The 24855-nt window shown below is 43.3% G+C and overlaps 2 protein-coding genes and 1 pseudogene across 3 annotated transcripts; all 3 read left to right on the top strand.

Moving 5' to 3' along the window:
* The first annotated feature begins 129 nt into the window (after positions 1 to 129).
* Positions 130 to 9942, top strand: LOC112227160 (angiopoietin-related protein 3). Of its 2 annotated transcripts, none has more exons than XM_024392027.1 (8): positions 130 to 148; positions 6187 to 6776; positions 7123 to 7227; positions 7739 to 7862; positions 8033 to 8146; positions 8375 to 8470; positions 8594 to 8866; positions 9067 to 9942. In XM_024392027.1, exons 2-8 carry the CDS (start codon positions 6261 to 6263, stop codon positions 9282 to 9284), a joined length of 1446 nt encoding a protein of 481 aa, XP_024247795.1. In that variant the 5' UTR covers positions 130 to 148; positions 6187 to 6260; the 3' UTR covers positions 9285 to 9942. The 2 variants fall into 2 exon arrangements, with proteins under 2 accessions (XP_024247795.1, XP_024247794.1); XM_024392026.2 differs by having other exon boundaries at positions 7123 to 7233; positions 9067 to 9730.
* Positions 9943 to 12321: 2379 nt separating this feature from the next.
* LOC121841174 lies at positions 12322 to 16252 on the top strand (annotated as a pseudogene).
* An 824-nt stretch (positions 16253 to 17076) lies between these two features.
* On the top strand, positions 17077 to 23321 carry LOC112227163 (ubiquitin-conjugating enzyme E2 U). The gene is made up of 10 exons (XM_024392034.2): positions 17077 to 17543; positions 17723 to 17804; positions 17986 to 18078; positions 18170 to 18261; positions 19230 to 19356; positions 20933 to 20969; positions 21408 to 21496; positions 21602 to 21692; positions 22906 to 23024; positions 23107 to 23321. The coding sequence occupies exons 1-10, from the start codon at positions 17478 to 17480 to the stop codon at positions 23265 to 23267; spliced, it is 957 nt and encodes a 318-aa protein (XP_024247802.1). The 5' UTR covers positions 17077 to 17477; the 3' UTR covers positions 23268 to 23321.
* Positions 23322 to 24855: the final 1534 nt, after the last annotated feature.

Below are 24855 nucleotides of genomic sequence, written 5' to 3'. Positions count from 1 at the left end.
ACATTTCCTTAAATAAAAAACAGCTGCAATGCAATGATAATACGGAAGTGGTTCTGATGAAACAGAGGCTAGGCTAGTTTACCACATTAGTCACAGGCTTCATCAATGAGTGCATAGACTACGTCGTCCCCACAGTGACTATATGAAGGTAAATAAATCTGGACTACAGTATACATGAATTTGATGTGCATTATGTAACTCTGTGCTACTGTAGGTCAGTGTGGTTATTGGTTCCTATTGGCAGTATTAGTATAGTCCTCTATGCTACTGTAGGTCAGTGTGGTTATTGGTTCCTATTGGCAGTATTAGTATAATCCTCTATGCTACTGTAGGCCAGTGTGGTTAATGGTTCCTATTGGCAGTATTAGTATAGTCCTCTATGCTACTGTAGGTCAGTGTGGTTATTGGTTCCTATTGGCAGTATTAGTATAGTCCTCTATGCTACTGTAGGTCAGTGTGGTTATTGGTTCCTATTGGCAGTATTAGTATAGTCCTCTATGCTACTGTAGGCCAGTGTGGTTATTGGTTCCTATTGGCAGTATTAGTATAGTCCTCTATGCTACTGTAGGTCAGTGTGGTTATTGGTTCCTATTGGCAGTATTAGTATAGTCCTCTATGCTACTGTAGGTCAGTGTGGTTATTGGTTCCTATTGGCAGTATTAGTATAGTCCTCTATGCTACTGTAGGCCAGTGTGGTTAATGGTTCCTATTGGCAGTATTAGTATAGTCCTCTATGCTACTGTAGGTCAGTGTGGTTATTGGTTCCTATTGGCAGTATTAGTATAGTCCTCTATGCTACTGTAGGTCAGTGTGGTTATTGGTTCCTATTGGCAGTATTAGTATAGTCCTCTGTACTGCAGAGGTCCCCTCTTGATCGAGAGTTCATAGACCTCAAACTGAGCTGGCCTCTTTCAGCAAGAAGGACCAATCACAACTTATCTTACTAGAATCCACATACACAAAAGGATTACCTGTCTGTGTTTTATGTATTGCACTATCCAAACAGTTACTATAGCGATGATTCGACTTTACTGCAAAGGTCTATGCAGTTTAGTGTGAAGTCCTGTCCCTTTGTATATATATCAAGGATCCAAATACGTTCCATATTTACTTGTCTCTGTGTATCCTTTCCCTTTCCTTACACATTTTTAATTTGTAAAGTAAAAATTTGTTCTTAACTTACTTGCCTAGTTAAATAAATATGCGAACCCATCTGGCACTACAGACTTAATCAAACAAGTATTAGAAACAAATCTAAATCAAATGTTTGCAAGTCAGTTAAGAACAAATTGTTATTTACAATAACGCCTTGCCAATAGACAGAATGCCTCCTGCGGGACGGGGGCTGGGATTAACACAAATACTTAAATATATAGGACAAAAACACACATCACAACAAGAGGAACAACACTACATAAAGAGAGACCTAGGACAACAACACAGCATGGTAGCAGCACAACATGGTAGCAACACAAAACAGGGTACATACATTATTGGGCACAGACAACAGCACAAAGGGCAAGAAGGTAAAGACAATAGTACATCACACAAAGCAGCCACAACTGTCAGTAAGAATGTTCATGATTGAGAGTCTTCGAATGAAGAGATGGAGATATAACTGCCCAGTTTGACTGTTTGTTCCAGTCGCTAGCTGCATCGAACTGAAAAGACGAGCGACCCAGGGATGTGTGTGCGTTGGGGACCTTTAACAGAATGTGACTGGCAGAACGGGTGTTGTACTGTATGTGGAGGTCAAGGGCTGCAGTAGACATCTCAGATAGGGGGGAGTGAGGCCTAAGAGGGTTTTTATAAATAAGCATCAACCAGTGAGTCTTGCGACAGAAATACAGAGATGACCAGTTTACAGAAGAGTATAGAGTGCAGTGATGTGTCCTATAAGGAGCATTGGTGGCAAATCTGATAGGCCCGAATGGTAAAGAACATCTAGCCACTGCTACACAGATGACATGGATAGGAACATAATGAAGCCAAACGGGGTTATAGGGGGTGATTGACAGCGAGGACAAAAACGTGACATTCATCACTGGTTGGGCTTGAAACGTGACTTATCGATTGCTCAAACACACATTGGCTTTGGTTTGATTAGCAAGTTGTGTCTACTGTAGATATGATGTCTGGCGAAACTGTTTGACTAGTCGATGATAAAAAGCCACTGTAGACTCGTATAGCATGCCTGGCCGCAGACAGTTCAAGGGAAACCAGTTATCTACTGTCAAGCGTGTGCCAGATGAAACCTTATCTTACTGGATCTTTAACTGAATCTTCAAATACAAATTAGCTTTAAATTCAATTGGTCAAATCAGATTTTCCTCCACGAGACAATTCTAAAGCATCATTTATTGTCTACATAGATAAGGCTCACAGCGCAATTAGCTACTCAAAATGACTACGTTGTGTAGTTGCGTCACATTACACTGCGTTCCAGCCAGACTGAGCTACCGGCAGAAAGCATATATGATGCAAGAGTAGCTTCTCTTGCATCACATGAGACGCATGGTTCCACGACCAAAAGTCAAAAGGCTGTTGGCAACCATGACTAGAGTTTTTCTTTAGCATAGCAGTCAACCAGGCATTTTGCGTAGCTAGTTGCATTTTTCTCACAGACTATAAACTAGCCTTTATGGTCACTGTCAGGTTAACAGGTACTTCCATTTGAAGTGATCAAGCAAAATGTAGGGCAACGTGTCAACTCCTGTTGACCAGTTCCAACTTACTTCTCCGCCGTGCACCATGAAACTATCCCAAACTTCAGCACATACGCCCACGCAAACATATGCGCGCGCACACACACACAGCATAGAGGTTTAGAGCCACTCCCATCCAGAGAGTGACCAGAGACAGGGGCCTCTGGTTCAACGCAGGGGTGAGGGCAGTGTTTGCTGTGTCCACACACTGGGGTTCGATGTTGGACCAATCAGTTAACATTTAACAGAGGGACCTCTGGAGCACGGGCATATCTTATGTTGCATCAGAGTTTGTATATTAGGTTGTATGTAGGTTGTATGTAGGTTGTATATAGGTTGTATGGATCAAAATCACATCAGCACTACTGTACAGAAGCAGTATTTGCTGTATCAATATCCTATTTTCTATTATAAACTGGGTGGTGGGAGCCCTGAATGCTGATTGGCTGACAGCCGTGGTATATGGGATCGTATACCATGGGTATGGCAAAACATGTATTTTTACTGCTGTAATTACATTGGTAACCAGTTTCTATCAGCAATAAGGCACCTCGGGGGTTTGTGGTATATGGCCAATATACCGCGGCTAAGGGCTGTGTCCAGGCACTCGGCGTTGCGTCGCGCTATGAACAGTCCTTAGCCGTGGTATATTGGCCATATACCACACCTCCTCGGGCCTTATTGCTTAAGAGTAGAACCAGCCCAGGATGTAATCCTAGCGGTGTAAACTTGTATTTTTCTGCAGATGATTGCATGAATTAACTTACTATACATGATAGAGATGTATGACCTCACTGATGTTTTAATCAGCTGTTGGAGCTGGAGTTTTTCAAGGGAGTGTGATTTAATTCCTAAATTTACAAGAATTTCAGCGGAATTGATCGCGCCTCTGGCATATACAGTCAATTCGGAACGTATTCAGAACCCTTCCCCTTTTTTAAAATTATGTTGAGTTATAAAATAAATAAAACATCTCATCAATCTACACACAATATCCCAAAATGAAAAAGCAAAATTAGGTTTTTAGACATTTTTGCAAATGTATTAACAATTTTAAAAAACTGTAATAGCTTATTTACACAAGTACTCAAACTGTTTGCTATGAGACTCCAAATTGAGCTCAGGTGCATCCTATTTCCATTAATTATCCTTGACATGTTTTACAACTTGATTGGAGTCCGTCTGTGGGAAATTCAATTGATTTGACATGATTAGGAAAGGCACACACCTGTCTATATAAGGCATGTCAGAGCAAAAACCAAGCCAATTGTCCGTAGAGCTCAGAGACAGGATTGTGTCAAGGCACAGATCTGGGGAAGGCTACCAAAACATTTCTGCAGCATTAAAGGTCCCTAAGAACACAGTTGCCTCCATCATTCTTAAATGGAAGAAGTTTGGAACCAGCAAGACTCTTCCTAGAGCTGGCAGCCCAGCTCAATTGGGCAATTGGGGGAGAAGGGCCTTGGTAAGGGAGGGGCTAAGAACTCAATTGTCACTCTGACAGAGCTCCAGATTTCCTCTGTGGAGATGGGAGAACCTTTCAGAAGGACTTCTATCTCTGCAGCCCTCTACCATTCAGGCCTTTATGATAGAGGGGACAGACGGAAGGAAGCCAGTCCTCAGGAAAGGAAAATGACAGCCTGCTTGGAGGACTCTCGGATTATGAGAAACAAGACTCTCTGTTCTGATGAAACCAAGTTTGAATTCTTTGGCCTTAATGCCAAGCGTCACGTCTGGAGGAAACCTGGCACCATCCCTTACGGTGAAGCATGGTGGTGGCAGCATCATACTGTGGGAATGTTTTTCAGCAGCAGGGACTGGGAGACTAGTCAGGATCGAGGGAAAGATGAATGGAGCATAAAGAGATCCTTGATAACAACCTTCTCCAGAGTGCTCAGTACCTCAGATTGGCGCGAAGGTTCACCCTCCAACAGCACAACGACCCTAAGCACACAGCCAAGACAAAGCAGGAGTAGCTTCAGGACAAGGCTCTGAATGTCCTTGAGTGGCCCAGCCAGAGCCCGGACTTGAACCTGATCGAACCTCTCTGGAGAGACCTGAAAATAGCTGCACATCAATGCTCCCCATACAACCTGACAGAGCTTCAGAGGATCTGCAGAGAAGAATGGGAGAAACTCGCCAAATACAAGTGTGCCAAGCTTTGTAGCGTCACACCCAAGAAGACTCGAGGCTGTAATCGCTGCCAAAGGTGATTCAACAAAGTTCTGAGTAAATGGTCTGAATACTAATGTAAATGTGATATTTCTGTTTTTTCTTTGTCCTTATGGGGTATTATGTGTAAATTGATGAGAAGAATAAGGCTGTAATGTAACAAAATGTGGAAAAAGTCACTTTCCAAATGCACCATTATTGCTTGCAAGTACACTAAATATACAAAAGTATGTGGACATCCCTTCAAATTATTTTGGCAACACCCGGTGCTGACGGGTGTATAAAATCGAGCACACAGCCATGCAATCTCCATAGACAAACATCAGTAAGAGAATGGCCTAACTGAAGAGCTCAGTGACTTTCAACGTGGCACCATCATAGGATGCCACTTTTCCAACAAGTCAGTTCGTCAAATTTCTGCCCCGTTAGAGCTGCCCCGGTCAACTGTAAGTGCTATTATTCTGAAGTGGTGTTGTCTAGGAGTAACAACAGCTCAGTCGCAAAGTGGTTGGCCACACAAGTTGACAGAATAGGACTGGCAATTCCTGAAGCGTGTAGCGCATAAAAATTGTCTCCTCGGTTGCAACTCTCACTACCGAGTTCCAAACCACCTCTGGAAACAAAGTCAGCACATGTTTGTCTGGAGCTTTACGAAATGGGTTTCCATGGCTGAGAAGCCGCACACAAACCTAAGATCACCATGCACAATGCCAAGCGTCGGCTGGAGTGGTGTAAAGCTCGCCGCCATTGGACAACTTTCAAAACAAGTCCTTTCTGGCTAGCCACAGAAGTCAACTGGCTAGCTAAGTAGCTGTTTTGCATCCTAGCACATTCACAAATTTGTTTGTAAAACAATTAACAAATTAGTTAGCTACCACATGTGCTTGTCAAAACTGTCAACAGAGTAGCTAGCACGCAACAAGATATGCCAAATAACAGTCTAAAAACCACTTGAGGGAAAATAAATCAGATCAGATAAATCAGGTACCAATTTTGGAATTGGCATTCTTGTACCAGACTGGCACACTAGTGTGTTTTGAACTGAACATTCCGATTGAATGCATCACACACAGCTGCCCACTCCGTTCTTTTCTTTTGAATTTCAGAATAGAACACTGAAATAATAGTCAGACTCCAGTCATTTCAAACAGAGTCTACTCATGAAGGAGTTAAGCTCTTTGTAAATTGGACTCGTGAACGTTGCATCCATATATGTAGAGGTAAAATCAGTTGAGTAAGTTAATAATCAACCTCATCCCAGGCAGCCTATATAGTTTACTAGCTCTGTGTCCTGTGGTGTCTTTTCAAGGGAAGAGGGGACTGAAGCGGCTGGCCAGCTCACTACCAACACCTTGAAGGTCTCAAGACAGAAAAAAAAACATAATGAAGCTAACGCTAACCTTTCTGTTCGTTCTTGTGGCTTCTTGGCCCCTGGTCCTCTGTGCCAAGGAGGAGCCCATGTCCAAAGATTCTCCACTCCCTCAGGTTCCTGCCGTTGAAACTCGCTCCCGCTTCGCCGCTCTGGATGACGTGCGCCTCCTGGCCAACGGTCTCCTCCAGCTCGGCCACAGCCTCAGGGACTTCGTCCATAAGACCAAGAGCCAGATAAACGACATCTTCCAGAAACTCAACATCTTCGACAGCTCCTTCAACCAGCTCTCCATGCTGGCCAGCGAGATCAAGGGGGAAGAGGAGGAGCTGAAGAAAACCACAGTGGTGCTCAAGGCCAACAACGAGGAGATACGGAACCTGTCGCTGGAGATCAATTCAAAAGTGGAGAGCATCCTGCAGGAGCGTAGCCAGCTTCGGAGCAAGGTGGGAGGGCTGGAGGTGAAGCTTAGCAGCCTGTCTCAGGGCCTGGTCCCCGCCGAGCAGCTGGCTGAGATCAACTCACTGAAGGTGAGCCACCCCAAACATGACCTTAACCCATGGGGGGAGGGGGGGGACATAGTGTTAAAGCTGATTAAGATTCTCCCAATACTCACTGAAATATCCATGTATAATACTGACGTGGTAAGATACCAAGGACAAGGTAAGGTTTATGGGGAAATTTGGCAGGGTTTTCAGTCACTTCAACCAACCTCAAGAAGATACATTGACCAAAGTCACCTATGAACCTTTGGTTCTAGTGATTAGCTTACTCCCTAACACCACTATAGTACCAGATAGAACTGTTGAACCCTATAAGGATAAATAGTCATGTCTGGAGAAATGACCCATCCCTGTCCCGTCATGTGTACCACAGGATGTGATCCACACCCAGGAGAGGAGCATCAGTGAGCTGCTGAAGGCTGTGAGAGAGCAGAGCGACCAGCTCGACCACCAGAGGAGCAAGATGAAAACTCTGGAGGTGAAGGTAGTTATTGTACAACATGTAGCTTGAGCCTTACAGTCTTCCAACCATGAGAGCAGGCAAATTACTTCATTTTTATGTTCAATCCATTATAGTAACGACAATTATTTGGATGTATATATCACCAGATGCTCAAAGTGCTTTACATTATATGTGTGAAACTCACTTCATCTACTGTGATTATTCAGCAGGTTGACGTTTTTTGTCATGAATCTTGTCCTGGAGGTAGAACCAAGCGATTTCTGCTAGATGGGCCAGCTGCAAAGTTAAAATTGTCTATAGTGTAAAAAAAAAATTTAAAAGGAGGTTAGAGTTAGGTTTAAAATCAGATTTGATGACTTTGTGGCTCTGCCAGCTAGTGACCACTCTGCAGAGCTGCCTCCAGAACAAGATTCATGACTAAAAACACCAACCTGCGATTATTCACCTCAAGCCTAGAAAAACGACTATTGTGCAGAGTGACAGAAATGACTGCTTGTGCCGTAACACTATTCCTTCTCATTTTCAGCTCACCTACAACCCTTTCATGCAAGACACCATTGAGAAACCATCTGACAACTTCCAGTCTGCCACACCCACCCTCGCTGGGTATTTGACCAACACCTCCACCAATGGCAGTTTGGACATGACGGGTAAGGTGCTTTAAAAGGGTCATGATCATTTGTTTATTTGTATTCCCATTAGCCGCTACTCTTTCAGGGTCCCTACAAAACACAAGGTCCACACTAAAACACAATGTTTGAGGAACAACAGGTTTCAGCAAGGTGCTGCTGATAGACTGTAAAATATGGTTGTGTCACAGATCTCTCATCAGACTGCAGTGAGCTATTCAACAAGGGCGAGAGAGCCAGTGGAGTGTACGCCATCAAGCCTAACCAATCTGAGCCCTTCATGGTCTACTGTGACATGGGTGAAGGTAAGACAGACGAGTAGCACCAATGCTAACAATGACGGCTGCTGAGTGGAGGACGGCTCATAATAATGGCTGGAATGGTGTGGAATGGACTGGTATCAAACACGTGAAAACCATGTTTTTGATACCATTCCATTTTCACCATTCCAGCCATTCGTATGAGCTGAAACATTGTGTCCTAATGTATATTTATTGATTTGAAGTTAAGCATTTCTTCTTTCCTTTCTGCAGATGGAGGCGCTACTGTCATCCAGAGAAGGAAGGATGGGTCAATGAATTTCCATCAGAATTGGGAGAAATATGAAAATGGATTTGGAGACTTTCAAGGTGAGTGATCAAGTTGTGAGGTGTAATGTGTACTTCCCATGACCAGTGAACCAGACCAATCACCTGCCTGGGTATGTGTGTACAACTTCAACACTGAGCCTTATTGATTTGTCTGTGTCACAGGAGAGTTCTGGCTGGGCCTGAGGAAGATCCACTCTCTCGCTAGTCAAGGTGACACTTTCCTGAACATCCAACTGGAGGACTGGAAAAGGGGCAAGCGCTTCATTGAGTACAACTTCTCTCTGGGTGGACCCGAGGCCCACTATAGAATCCACCTCTCACAGGCGTCCGGAAATCTGCCTGACGCAATGAGCAACCACACCGGTATGATGTTCTCCACCAAGGACCAGGACAATGACAAACTTGAAGACTCACACTGTGCCTATACCTACACAGGTAAAGTGGTGGGGAGTGGGGAGGATGTTATAGGATTTTATGGATGCATGGTTTATCGTAGGGCTCAAGTACAGGGTTTGTTTGAATGAAATTATTTAATTTCCTCTAATTTATGAAGCATACGATTTAATGGAACATTAGATTGAATGGAGATTGTTCACACCAGCATCCAGTTGAACTAATCCGATGGGTTTTTGCAGGCGGCTGGTGGTTCAACGCTTGCGGAGACACCAATCTGAACGGGAAATATATCCACGTGAGACCCAAGGGACGGTCAGAGCGTAGGAGGGGAATCCACTGGAAGCCAACCCGAGGGGCCTCCTACTTCCTCCAATCCACCCAGATCTCCATTCGCTCCACCCCTGCCACTACCTTCGCTTCAACCTCCTCAGAGACAGGCAACTTCAGCTCAGAATGAACACCAGACATTTACCTGTGGACAGAAACAAGACCTTGACCAACCTTTGGCGAAAATATGTGACAAGTCTCTGACAACAAGGCCTTTAAGGAGATTTAGGAGGTCAGTTTAGTGAGTCTCTTCTGTCGACTGCACAGTCGGACCAAGTTGATTGAATAGGACTCTGAATCTGTGTCTCTAAACCACAGTTTGCCTTATAGCTGAAAAGGATTCACTTCTTCTCTTCGGTATTAAAGGCTTTGGGACACAAGGAACCAAATTAATTGTCTAACATTTTTATACTCAGTTCAGCGTTCTAATTTTAGGGTGAAATTGTTCGACAAATCCTCGTTATTATTACATGCATTTGAGGAATCCTCTATGTAACTGTATTTCAGACTGTATTAATGATGGATGGTATTCATACCTGAGATCTGCACACAAACCTCATAAATATGCAAAACGTACATCATTCTTTCATGTGAACATTTGAGTTGAGCGTGCAGATCTACTGTAAGTCTGGATACAACCAGGTACGAAGTGGTGAGGAACTGGATGGACAGCACACAGGCATCCACCTGAATAACAGCAGTTATCACCACTTACTGAGTCACATTGACTCTCAGCACATATGTACTGTAAATAGTGTATTTTTAATAAATAAAGCATATTTATGACACCTGGTGTGGTTCTGAATAATTATCCTCGAAAGACTACAACAGTCGGTAACATGACAGTCCAAATGAACAAATAATTTGATTTCTAGCCAGCTCTACAGCCATGTTCCAAAAAGGTCTATCTGTAGCTATTAATAACTATACCTGTAAATATAAAGTATTACAGTATACAGTATTATTACTACCGTACTCAATCAAAATGTTCTTGAATGGACTTATCAGAGGCTATGGGAGGGTATCATGATCGGCAGAATAAGTTAAACCTGGGCACCAGTCTGACTTCGTGTCATGTTTCACACGAGTACAAGGAGTGGGATGTTAGCTAAACAGACTGGTACCCAGGCTAAAACAAGCTGGTTCCTTTATGTCAACTGAGGGATGTGAGGGATGCCTTTAGTGAGGGTACGACAACATGGTGAGTGTCTGACAGGTACCTTTTGGTTTTCCTCTGTTCAGCCTTGACCTGAAGAACATCACGTGTCTCACCGACCTCTGATGCAATCAGACCTACAAATAATTGTTTTCTTAATCAGGCTAATGAGTGGACGTAATGAGTGGACATGATGTAACAGTAGTGCACTACAGCACTAGTAGTTTTCCCCCCAAAAGTGCACTTGAACATCAAAGCAGCTTTCAACTGAGTTGTGGCTAGAAATATTGTTTTGTCTGACTGGAAGGGCACAAGAAACGTTGAAAAGTCTTACGGTAGGTCACGACGTTCAGAACGTTTGGGAATTATGCACAAGCCTCTCAAAACAGACCACATTAGCCCCAGGAGGCAGCATTGTATTCTACTCTCTGAGAAGAAGTTGACCCATCACACTGCTCTGCGATAGAATTACCAGCTTCTAAACCCAGAGGAGCAACACTGCGAGACTTACAGGAACGCTTAGGAAGCAGACTCGGCAGACCAGACCCGGGTTTGAGAAGTCAGAGAAGACATTTTTTCCTCCGTTGTTAATTTTCTCGAACTCTTAAGGCACAATGTCTTAAAGTAGCTAAACATATTACTCCAACCTTATGAAAGTGACAAACAGCCACGTTTTCATTTTCGTTTAAAAAAAACGACTTTATATCGAACGAGTGCCTTTCATTTAACGGCTTGTACATGCGCACGTCGGCCCAAGACGACCGTTAGTCCTGACTAAGTGTTTCTGTGCATGAGCTTAGCCAACGTCACCATGACATCACATACAAGCGTGATCGGGGATTTCTATTGGAGAAGCAGTTTCTGCCGAACTTCATACTGTACTGCCTCTGGTATTACCATCACAAATCAACACTGACCCTGAATCAGTGCTTAGGGTCTCTCTTACTGGAGACAACAGCCCTGACAGTGATCCCCCTGCACATGTGTGAACTAAGGAGCGTCTTCAATTACCATCTGCCTGTGCACACATACTAGTCTCCATGGTTATTTTTGGACCAATTGCCTCCCCCTACAAGCCTGCGAAATACTGGGCGTGCCTAAGACTTTCCCCTCCCGTAAAACCCTGTAGTATATTTCATGTGACTGTAGTATATTTCATGTGACTGTAGTATATTTCATGTGACTGTAGTATATTTCATGTGACTAGTATATTTCATGTGACTGTAGTATATTTCATGTGACTAGTATATTTCATGTGACTGTAGTATATTTCATGTGACTGTAGTATATTTCATGTGACTAGTATATTTCATGTGACTGTAGTATATTTCATGTGACTGTAGTATATTTCATGTGACTGTAGTATATTTCATGTGACTGTAGTATATTTCATGTGACTGTAGTATATTTCATGTGACTGTAGTATATTTCATGTGACTGTAGTATATTTCATGTGACTGTAGTATATTTCATGTGACTGTAGTATATTTCATGTGACTGTATATTTCATGTGACTGTAGTACTATTTTTCATGTGACTGTAGTATATTTGTGACTGTATGTGACTGTAGTATATTTCATGTGACTGTAGTATATTTCATGTGACTGTAGTATATTTCATGTGACTGTAGTATATTTCATGTGACTGTAGTATATTTCATGTGACTAGTATATTTCATGTGACTGTAGTATATTTCATGTAACTAGTAAATTTAATGTGTTTCTACCACAATGACTGTAGTATATTTCATGTGACTAGTATATTTCATGTGACTGTAGTATATTTCATGTGACTGTAGTATATTTCATGTGACTGTAGTATATTTCATGTGACTGTAGTAAATTTAATGTGTTTCTACCACAATGACTGTAGTATATTTCGGTTGGCTAGGTATAACCACCAGCAACCATAGCCTATGGATTTCTCATGTTAAAATACAGAAGTGAATATTGAATAAAATGCATGTAATGTGTATAACTCCAAGCCATAGTGGCTTTTTTCAATAGCTAAAATGTGTGACCACAACAGAGATACTAACCTGAAAGACCTGTCATCTTGGCAGGTTGGTCAGCTCGTGATTGGTCATCACGGGATCATATCCACGCAGGCGGTTTCCTGTGTGATCAGGAAGTACAAGGCCATCGGCGGTATCATCCTCACTGCCAGTCACAACCCCTGAGGGATCCAATGGAGACTTTGGCATCAAGTTCAACACTGCTAATGGAGATACTGTAACTAGAGAACAGGGACCAGTAGGAAAGGTTGTTAGCCAAGAGCATTACAAGATAAGATAGAGACATTTCCCACAAGTATCATGCTCAGTGATGCAGATGTGACACTTTGATACAATGTCATTCTATATCAATAATTGGTGACTTCAGCAGCACAATTGAATAGACTAGAGCAGCACAATTGAATAGACTAGAGCAGCACAATTGAATAGACTAGAGCAGCACAATTGAATAGACTAGAGCAGCACAATTGAATAGACTAGAGCAGCACCATTGAATAGACTAGAGCAGCACCATTGAATAGACTAGAGCAGCACCATTGAATAGACTAGAGCAGCACAATTGAATAGACTAGAGCAGCACAATTGAATAGACTAGAGCAGCACAATTGAATAGACTAGAGCAGCACAATTGAATAGACTAGAGCAGCACAATTGAATAGACTAGAGCAGCACAATTAAGATCAACACAAATGAGTGTCCTTGTGTAACAACATGATGTCATGCTTTTGTTTGAACCAACCTAGGCCCAGGAGGCAGTCGCTAACAAAATATCCCTGATCAGTAGATCCATAAAGGAGTACGCCATGTGCCCAGAACTCCGTGTAGACTTGGCGACCCCGGGCAAACAGATGTTTGAACTGGAGAACAAGTTTAAACCCTTCACAGGTGAGCACAAACACATCGCTCACATCAACCTGACAAGAGTTCTGGAGAAATAAACAGGTACCTGATGTTTGAATAGAAGGAAATAAACAGAATTCCTTGTTGGCAGTTTTAGAGTAGGTGTAACAGTATAACTTTAGACCGTTCCCTCGCCCATACCCGGGCGCGAACCAGGGACCCTCTGCACACATCAACAACTGACACCCACGAAGCATCGTTACCCATCGCTCCACAAAAGCCTCAGCCCTTGCAGAGCAAGGGGAACAACTACTTCAAGGTCTCAGAGCAAGTGACGTCACTGATTGAAAGGCTATTTAGCGCGCACCACCGCTAACTAAGCTAGCCGTTTCACATCCGTTACACAGGCAATAGAAAAAACGTCACTTACATACTTAGGCTAGATCTCAATACAACCTGCACTATAGAAAAACTAATAAAAACATTACAAGTTTGCAGTGCCAGATCAATGTGACTTTTTTAAACAGCATAGGTTCTGGTTTTGATTGAATCTGGCCACAGAACATTGCCTCTGTGTTTACTCTTTCAACTGTTTCCCAACTTGGATTCCTGAGGATCTTTGTCTTCTCACAGTGGAGATAGTGGACTCGGCAGAGTCTTATGCCAACATGCCGAGGAACATCTTTGACTTTGCTGCACTGAAGGAGAACCACATAAAGATCCGTCTAGAACGCCATGCATGGAAGGTTAGGAATCTAGTGTGCCAGACCTTCCAGGTCCTTTTCCAGGACCGTAACATGATCCTGGGTAAAAATCTAATCAAATCACATTTTATTTGTCACATACACATGGTTTGCAGATGTTAATGCGAGTGTAGCGAAATGCTTGTGCTTCTAGTTCCGACAATGCAGTAATAACCAACGAGTAATCTAACCTAACAATTCCACAACTACTACCTTATACACACAAGTGTAAAAGGGATAAAGAATATATACATAAAGATATATGAATGAGTGATGGTACAGAACGGCATAGGCAAGACGCAGTAGATTGTATCGAGTAAGGTATATACATATACATATGAGATGAGTAATGTAGGGTATGTAAACATTATATTAAGTGGCATTGTTTAGTGGCTAGTGATACATTTTTACATCAATTTCCATTATTAAAGTGGCTGGAGTTGAGTCAGTATGTTGGCAGCAGCCACTCAATGTTAGTGGTGGCTGTTTAACAGTCTGATGGCCTTGAGATAGAAGCTGTTTTTCAGTCTCTCGGTCCCAGCTTTGATGCACCTGTACTGACCTCGCCTTCTGGATGATAGCGGGGTGAACAGGCAGTGGCTCGGGTGGTTGTTGTCCTTGATGATCTTTATGGCCTTCCTGTGACATCGGGTGGTGTAGGTGTCCTGGAGGGCAGGTAGTTTGTCCTCGGTGATGCGTTGTGCAGACCTCCCTACCCTCTGGAGAGCCTTACGGTTGTGGGCGGAGCAGTTGCCGTACCAAGCGGTGATACAGCCCGACAGGATGCTCTCAAGACCCCCACGGGGTGAAAGTTCTTTGGCAACCTGATGGACGCAGGCAAATGGAGAAGAGAGTTTCGGGAACAGGTAGCTCATCAATAACTCCAAATGTCAGGAACTAGTTACAAGAAGAGGTGGCTAACACAGCGAGAACCTCAACCAAACCTACACTGTATCTATCATGTCAGATGCTGACCATATCTGTGAGACGGATGGACTTTGGGCCGCGCTGGCGTGGCGGTCCATCCTGGCAGCGAGGAAGCAGAGTGTGGATGACATCATGAAGGACCACTGGCAGAAGTTGGGCAGGAAAAGTCTTTACCAGGTGAGCAATGGACAGTGTGAATCACAGTAAGGACCACTGGTGGTCAAAGCATATCATTGCAGAGAACTTATTTCTGATTGGCCACAAGACTTTTCCGGGGCCAGGGAGTTATCGTTAAGGTAGTCTAAGTGCTGAAGTCTGAGTGAAACCTTGAGTTGTATAACAAGCTGAAAATGAAGTCAAAGAGACACTATGCAAAGTGCCTTGCAGTCAATAGCCTGTTCCTTCTTGAACAAATTACAAACGGAGTTGGGCTGCAGAAACAGAAGAGGCAGGCAAGCAATGCAGCCAAAGCTCCTGGTTGTATCTTCTGCTGTGCTGTCTTGGGCAGGTATGACTGTGAGGAAGTCCACCTGGATGCGGCCGTTCAGATGATGGAGGATCTGGAGCTGACGATGCTGGAGAAGGCCTTCATAGGCCAGAGGTTCGCAGTTGGGCGAGAAGCTCTATCAGGTGGAGAGGGCCTTCATAGGCCAGAGGTGCGCAGTTGGGTGAGAAGCTCTATCAGCTGGAGAGGGCCTTCATAGGCCAGAGGTTCGCAGTTGGGTGAGAAGCTCTATCAGCTGGAGAGGGCCTTCATAGGCCAGAGGTTCGCAGTTGGGTGAGAAGCTCTATCAGGTGGAGAGGGCCTTCATAGGCCAGAGGTTCGCAGTTGGGTGAGAAGCTCTATCAGGTGGAGAGGGCCTTCATAAACCAGAGGTTCGCAGTTGGGTGAGAAGCTCTATCAGGTGGAGAGGGCCGACAACTTTGAACACACTGACCCCGTAGACAGGCACGTCTCCAGAAACCAGCTGGGGAATGGGGGTTGGCTGTTTTGGGGTGCTCACAGAACTGGACCTGCTATAAGTCACTTTGGACTTATAGAATATAAGAATGACATCATCTTCTGTAGCTACTGTAGGAGTCTCCAATACTTTTAAAAATGAACTTTATTAACTGGCTAATCTTGTCTCTCTATTGGGTTAAACGCAGAAGACACATTTCAGTTGAATACATTCAGTTGGACAACTGACTAGGTATCCCCCTTTCCCTATCTGCAGGGCTTGAGGATAATATTCACCGATGGCTCACGAGTCATCTACAGGCTCAGTGGAACAGGGAGTATGGGGGGAAACAGTGAAACAGTTTGGGTCTACGTCGACAGCTACGAGACAGACCCCAACAAGATCTTCCAGGATCCACATCAGACAAAGGATGATTCAGAGATCATCATAGAACATGAGCATGTAGCTACATACTAGTGCATAACCTATGTCCGTGTGTGTGTATGTGTGCCATGTGATGCTGACATGATTGTCCCTTGCCACCCCCTGCCCCCTCCTAATAAAATACTCAAACTACACGTTCTTTCCCCCATCCTATCTTCAATTAGATTACCCTTTTACCCTCTATCAAAAGCATCTTTGTGCGATATTGCATCTTTGTGCGATATAGCATCTTTGTGCGATATAGCATCTTTGTGCGATATTGCATCTTTGTGTGATATAGCATCTTTGTGCAATATTGCATCTTTGTGCGATATAGCATCTTTGTGCGATATAGCATCTTTGTGCAATATTGCATCTTTGTGCGATATAGCCCAACTCAAAACACTCACCACTCAGGTTCAAATTGAGCAAGAGTGAACTGTACCAAAAATAAAACATGATCAACTTCTTATTTAGTTGTTGTCCTTTAGTCAAATCCCACAAGGTATAAAGAATGGAGGCTTTCATAAATGGGTAGCCTAATGAGTAATCTAAATAATTCTATAATAAAAATGAAACAAGTGAAAAATGCATCCCAAACAGGAAAACGTATAAATTCGGTGTTCATATAATGTGATTTAAAAGGCAACCTGCAGTTCAAACAACATCGACGCGCCAACCCGACAACTTTTTTTTTTTATAGGTAAATGGCTTAGGAATGGAGACGGAGAACCAATCTCAAATTCATAGACAGAGCTACAGATGCAAAGTCAGACCATCAATAAGATCAAAATTATAGTTTAAGTTATATGTGAAGCTATACAGTGTGTTTACAATTACGATGTCTTTAAACAATGAAGTAAAACAAGGTTATGTTTTGGATTCTGATGGGCTTAGACAGTTGAACTAATGGCATGAGGCATTAATAAGTTATATTCTTCAAGAATCAATGGTTGAATATCATTAATTTAAGTCAAAACATGGATGTAGCAATCGTAGATTGCCCCTTTTAATACGGAGCTTGTTATAGCGACACGAGAAGCAAGTGAAATTGGCTCCATACAAAGCTGTTCTTCCCACCAAATTGACCGACATGTTGCTTGACAACAGCTTCAAAACATAACATCACCTTGCTCCATTGTTCTCTTGGAAAACAGTATGTCTATGCGTTGCGCCAGTGTAATATTTTATCATTTCAGACTATGAAAGCATGCGTTTGTTCTATGAAATATTCGCACATACAGTTGTCAAATTGTGAAGGACCGAGTGAAATCCAACGATGCACACCCACGCTCACTTCTTGCTGCGAAACCAATACCTCAAACTGCAGACAGCGAATCTAAAAGTGAGTTTTTAGAACTTTATTTACAATTATGTTTTATGTATCCATCATATATATTTTAAGATTTTAGGTTATTCTGTGTGCTCATCAAAAACAAAATCTCTCACAGGAAACAAGCGTGTAATCATGTCACCTTCAAATAACCAGTGAAGCACTAAAAGTTGTTGTTTTTTTATGACAAGGGGGTGGAGGCCAAGCCAGTAAGTCACAGCCTGCTTGAATGGGAGGCTAAAGTGGAGGGACTGAAAGACACGTTGTGGGAAGGTGTGATATGGCCATGAATGTTCAGCCTCCACAAAATAATATCCATGATGATGATGATCAGCTACTGATGATGATTACATGCGGTCTACATTTAGGGCTTTGGGTGTCTGAACTACCAAAAGTACATTCTAGAAGAAAAAAAAAATGCAATTTTAGTTTTCAAATCTTTCCATTCTATAAGGTGCTGTTTTGCTGCTGACATTGCATTTCACTGAGTCTTACAACTCTGTCCCTCCAACTGTCGAATTCAACGCCATCCCTTTCCACCCCAATGGTGAGTTGCTGGTAATATCTATTGTCCATGAAAGTGTCATATAAAAGAAAGGTGTTCAATTTCACCCTGTACATGTCTGTTGTGATCGAAGTGGACAAGGACACAGGTAGTCCATGTATCCCCTGCCTGGACAGCGAGTGGAACCCCAGCATCTCAATCAGCAGTATTCTTCTGAGCATCCAGGTTGGCACCCATTTCACTGCACATGTTGAAATACAGCAGCCTGGTCTAGAAGTAAACGTAAAGCCAGGACACAAAAATGAATATGATATGTTACGTTTGGTATGGTTACATTTTTTTAAAACCATAACCTTTATATAACTAGGCAAGTCAGTTAAGAACAAATTCTTATTTACAATGACGGCCTACGCCGGCCAAACCCTAACGATGCTGGGCCAATTGTGCGCCGCCCAATGTGACTCCCATTCACGGCCGGTTGTGATACAGTCTGGAATCGAAGCAGGGCCTGTAGTGACGCCTCTAGCACTGAGATGCAGTGCCTTAGACTGCTGCGCTACTAGGGAGCCCCCGCATAAGACAGAAGTTTACTTAAGACAAAAATGAAAGTAGGATGGTTAGTCGGAACAGATGGCTGGGTGTATAACACGAACATCTAGCAATCCAAAGGTTGCGCGTTTAAATCTCATCATGGACAACTTTAACACTTTAGCTAATTAGCAACTACTTACTACTTATTAGCTACTTTGCAACTACTTAGTGTTAGCTAACCCTTCCCCTAACCTTAATCCTTTAACCTAAATCTTAACTTTAACCCTAAACTTAACCCCTAACCCTAGCTAACATTAGCCACAACAAATTCATTAACATATTGTAGGAATTGCAATTGCTAACATATCATAAATTGTAATTCATACCATATCATATGAAATGGATGATGGACATCCACAAATTAACACCATACAAAACATAACATATCATACTAATTGGAATGTCCCAGATGTACGTTTACTATGCTACGTCTACCTCTGAGTCCAGGTTGGATACAGCAATTTGTTGTTTGTGATAAAGATAGTTCTATCACATACTATTTTTTTAAAAGCACTGCCACTTGCTGTGTTCATAGACCCATACAGCAGTAGTAGTGTAGTAATATCAAGTCTGTATGGTCTCCTCTTCTATGTCCCCTCTAGACCATGCTGTCCAACCCAGTCCTGGAGGGAGCGGTGAACCCCGAAGCTGCTGACATGCTCTGGTCCAGCCCATCCACCTACCACCGTGTGGTGCTGGAATGTGTCAGGGCCAGCCAGGAACTGGAGAGTGAGTGAGCACCACCAAGTACAAGGATTAGCTATTGGTTACATTGGGCTACGTTACAAAGCTACACTGTAAAAAAGAAAGTATTATTGTACAATTGTAATAGGATTGTGAGTTTGCACAACAAAAATGTTGTTGATCAGAAATACATGCAATAATTACCATAAACGTTTATAGTAAAGACACAAACGGCAGCATTCTTTTTCTTTTTCAATGCTTCCTATTGGTTAGAGAGGAACATTGGAGGCTTTCTGCTCCTATCAGAAAGCAGAGTTCATTACAGCAACGGTGCTTCCCTATGTGACCCGGAAGCCACTGAAGGTGTTGTAGTTATTAGTACTGTCATAGAGCCCTTTCCCTGAGGGGGGACATATGTAGACCACATCCCAATGGTCCAGCTCTAGAGACAATGCCTTTGAAACATACTTACCACAATGGTCAGTGCGTACATAATTAAATACAACACTTTTTGGTCATCATGGAACAGGCCTACTCGCATGGTATTCCCAGGCAGTGAATCTGAAGTAGTAGACTCATCTCACTGGTGCTGGGAATATAGCAGTTATTGGGTTATAGACCGATCCCATGTTGGTGATGACTCTCTTGTAGATCAGTTGGGTTTCAGTATTGAATGGTCCTACAGTTCCTGAATCAGTCAAACCAGCAGAGAACATATTGTCTGTTTTCTCCCTCTTCAGCTCCTCCTCCACCTCCTTCTCATTGGCTGACACTCTGGCCTCCATGACTGTGTTCTCCCTCTTCAGCTCCTCCATCTTGTTCTTCTGGAGCTGCAGATCAGTCTTGGTGATGCTCATCTCCTCTCTAAGTGCTGTCAGCTACTTTGTCCTCCTCCTTCACCTCCTTCTCATTTTCTGTCACTCTGGCCCCCATTGGCGGACAGTACAGCTCCTCCTCCACCTCCTTCTCATTGGCTGTCACTCTGGCCCACATTGGCGGACAGTTCAGCTCCTCCTCCACCTCTTTCTCATTGGCTGTCACTCTGGCCCCCATTTGCGGACAGTTCAGCTCCTCCTCCACCTCCTTCTCATTGGCTGTCACTCTGGCCCCCATTGGCGGACAGTTCAGCTCCTCCTCCACTTCCTTCTCATTGGCTGTCACTCTGGCCCCCATTGGCGGACAGTTCAGCTCCTCCTCCACCTCTTTCTCATTGGCTGTCACTCTGGCCCCCATTGGCGGACAGTTCAGCTGCTTGGGCTGTGTTCTCTGGTCTTCAGCTCCACCACCACTGGCCTCCGTGTTCCTCAGCTCAGTCTTAGTGACACTCCGCTCCACCACTGGCCTCCGTGTTCCTCAGCTCAGTCTTAGTGACACTCCGCTCCACCACCACTGGCCTCCGTGTTCCTCAGCTCAGTCTTAGTGACACTCCGCTCCACCACTGGCCTCCGTGTTCCTCAGCTCAGTCTTAGTGACACTCCGCTCCACCACCACTGGGTGACCTTACCTCATAGCAGGTCATTTGAATGTGTCACTGTAAAAAGCTGTGTGTTAACTCCATGTGTTATTCAGTTGAAGCCCCTTTTTGTTTTTGATCTGTCTATTATCACCACCTCTCCTGTAGGGAACAGAAAAGCTGTGCAGTTGAACTCACAAAACAGGTGAGAGAAATCAAACTGTATTGGTCACATACACGTGTTTAGCAGATGTTAATGTGGGTGTAGCGAAATGCTTTGTGTTTCTAGTTCCGACAGTGCGGCAATATCTAACCATTTCACAACATAAACCCAAATACACACACATTTGTAAGGAAGGAATGGAATTAAGAGCATGTAAATATATAACGAGCAAAGTGAATATTTCCACTTTCCATGTGCTCATCTCTTTCATTTCCTGAATATTTTTTATCTTGTTTTCCCTTGATTGATTAGTTAATTCACAATGATGCCACTGCCATCACAGTATTATCTTCTGGTTTATCCTCTTTTTTTTGACATGACACATGCATAGTATCATGATAGTACTATACTCTTGATTACTGTAGTTACGGCAGTTCAGTGTAATATTCTCTGTTCCATGGCTAAATGTAATGCCTCCAGGCTTGTGAGGAGAATCCCCTTTGAGGATTATCTGAAGACATGGACAAAGATAGCCACCACTAAAGCTGGCTCGTGGATGAGGAAGGAATGTATGTCTTTCCATCTAAATACATGCACTCCTCATGACCTTGGAGTGTTCATTAGGAGTTAGCACTGATAGGCGTGTAACAGGCTAATCTGATGATGTATTCCAGCCCTGGAGGATCTCATCAAGCGCGTTGAGACCTTTGCCATGTATTATGGGACACCAGACAAGGACTCTCCCATGGGGACACAGTGTGAAACGTAAGTCTGTTAACTCTGAAAGATGAAGAGGAGCAGTAAATAAATAAATAAATAAGAGATTACCTCTTGGCTTGTAAGATTGCTGGTTAAAACACACGTCTGATTTCCCATAGCTGCTGCCTTTCCTAAATATGATTTGGGTTTTGCATAGACTTTCCATAATTCACTGTTCGTTTATAAACCATGCTATACAAAGGCAACATCTCACTCATTCAGAAATTGAAACGTATTGCTCCTTTTTGTTTTACTCTCAAATAATCAGATGTGCTCTGTGACAGGTTCAGAACCATAATAACCAGATGTGCTCTGTGACAGGTTCAGAACCATAATAATCAGATGTGCTCTGTGACAGGTTCAGAACCATAATAACCAGATGTGCTCTGTGACAGGTTCAGAACCATAATAACCAGATGTGCTCTGTGACAGGTTCAGAACCTTAATAACCAGATGTGCTCTGTGACAGGTTCAGAACCTTAATAACCAGATGTGCTCTGTGACAGGTTCAGAACCATAATAACCAGATGTGCTCTGTGACAGGTTCAGAACCATAATAATCAGATGTGCTCTGTGACAGGTTCAGAACCATAATAACCAGATGTGCTCTGATGACAGGTTCAGAACCATAATAACCAGATGTGCTCTGTGACAGGTTCAGAACCATAATAACCAGATGTGCTCTGTGACAGGTTCAGAACCATAATAACCAGATAATAACCAGATGTGCTCTGTGACAGGTTCAGAACCTTAATAACCAGATGTGCTCTGTGACAGGTTCAGAACCTTAATAATCAGATGTGCTCTGTGACAGGTTCAGAACCATAATAACCAGATGTGCTCTGTGGCAGGTTCAGAACCATAATAACCAGATGTGCTCTGTGACAGGTTCAGAACCATAATAACCAGATGTGCTCTGTGACAGGTTCAGAACCATAATAACCAGATGTGCTCTGTGACAGGTTCAGAACCTTAATAACCAGATGTGCTCTGTGACAGGTTCAGAACCTTAATAACCAGATGTGCTCTGTGACAGGTTCACAACCATAATAACCAGATGTGCTCTGACAGGTTCAGAACCATAATAACCAGATGTGCTCTGTGACAGGTTCAGAACCATAATAACCAGATGTGCTCTGTGACAGGTTCAGAACCATAATAACCAGATGTGCTCTGTGACAGGTTCAGAACCATAATAACCAGATGTGCTCTGTGACAGGTTCCGAGCCTTAATGTATGGTACCGTGCACCAGCCTAAGAAGACCAAACCAGTGAGTGAGGGGAGACAGGCGAGGATGGACCAAATGAGAAAGATTTACCTCCTCTACAAAACACCAGGTAAGTCTATGATGAATTCAGTGTGTGTGGGTGTGTGTTACTGTGAGCAATGACAGAGCCCATCATTTATGTGTCCTTGTAGACATGCTGACCCCTCAGGTGAATGTGCAGAGAGACTCCATGGCCACCAGGGGTCTCTGTCGAGCACAAGACAGACAGCAACAGGACCTCTGGGAGAACGAGGTGGACAAACTGGTGGCCTGGACACACTCACTGTCATTCGAGGAGTTGGAGGAGGAGTGATGCCTCCACGTGCATACACGCCTTGCAATTAGATACACTTGACCAATAAAATGTGAAAACTTCTTGTACTTTATTATTATATAAAAATATTTTCTTCTTCTTGAACTGCACTGTTGGTTAAGGGCTTGTAAGTAAGCATTTCACTGTAAAGTCTACACTTGTTGTAGCAGTGATTCGGTGCATGTGGCAAATGAAGTGTGATTTGATTTGAGAGTGTAGGCTGTAGAAGGACTGGGAGAAGGACAGGACTGGGGCTTAGCCAGTAAGAGTTTGTTAGTAAGGGTGAACCAGTTCATTTGTAATCTGCTTGTGAGGGATGGTAGGCCAAACTGGTCATAGAGAGAACAGTGTTGGGTGTGGTAGGGGGCTCCAGTGGGAAAGAAGAGGTTTGGGTGTGGTAGGGGGCTACAGTGGCTAACCTAATGGCTGAGTGCTACAGTGTCCAGTTTTCAATCTAGCCTATATTTGTTCTCCTATTATATTGCTTGTTATCGTTTGACAAGTGAGCTTTCTGTCTGTGCTTTCTGTCCGTCTTTGTCGACTGTGTTTTCATCCATCCACCCATCTATTTGGATAAAAGTGTCTAAATGGCATAAATATTATGATATGAATTCTATTATTATTTAAGGTTGCACGATATCAGTGAACATATCGAAATTGGCCGATATTAGCTAAAAATGCCAACATCGGCCCGATGTCTAGTTTAACACCGATGTCAAAGCTGACATGTATACCTATATAATGACAACACGTAACATTTGACACTACACGTGCAACACAGTATTCCTAACCTAGCCCACAATGTCTGCTGTGTGGATCGAGCCGCCAATAAGTCCAGCAGTCATTTGAAAGAGTAAGAACATTTTCAGCGAGACAACTCAATGGCAAATCTATTAACGCCAAGATAATGGAATTCATTGCCCTTGACAATCAACCGTTCTCTGTCGTGGGTGATGTTGGCTTTCGCCGACTGGTCGGGCACAGGTAAACACTACCAAGTGTGCTATTTTTCTAATGTTGCTCTACCAGAGTTACACAGCGTCATTGCTAAAAAAAAAAAAAAATTGCGTCACTGCTATTAGCTTCACAACTGACATTTGGACCAGCGATGTCAGCCCAATGTGCATGCCGAGTTTGACAGCACAGTGGGTCATTGAGGATTTCGTACTGCTCATGAATGTGCTGGTTGTCATACCTCTGCTGCCATTTCAATGGCATTTGAAAACATGTTGGAAACATGAACACACTCCTAGCTCCATTCAAACAACTGACTGGAGAAATAAGCTCCTCAACTGTGTCTGCAGCCGGCGTGATCCCCTCTGTCATGGTATTGAAATGTCTGCTCAACAAAATTGCCAACACAGGCAAGAGATTCGGTGGCATTCTCTCTTTACTGTGTTACCACCATGCTCAATGCGCGGTACAAGGATCGCTACTTCAATGCAGACAAGAAACAGGGTTTAGGTGAAATGTTCCATACACAGCTGGACAAGATGGAAACAGACACAGTGACAGTGTACATTGGAAGAGAGGCCAAGGACAGGCAGAGCTGAAACTTCACTGGTTGACATGTATGATGAAATCCTGG

This window comes from Oncorhynchus tshawytscha, linkage group LG28, assembly GCF_018296145.1.
Source record: "Oncorhynchus tshawytscha isolate Ot180627B linkage group LG28, Otsh_v2.0, whole genome shotgun sequence".
Classification (NCBI taxonomy): domain Eukaryota; kingdom Metazoa; phylum Chordata; class Actinopteri; order Salmoniformes; family Salmonidae; genus Oncorhynchus; species Oncorhynchus tshawytscha.
This window is presented reverse-complemented; position numbering and strand designations above follow the sequence as displayed.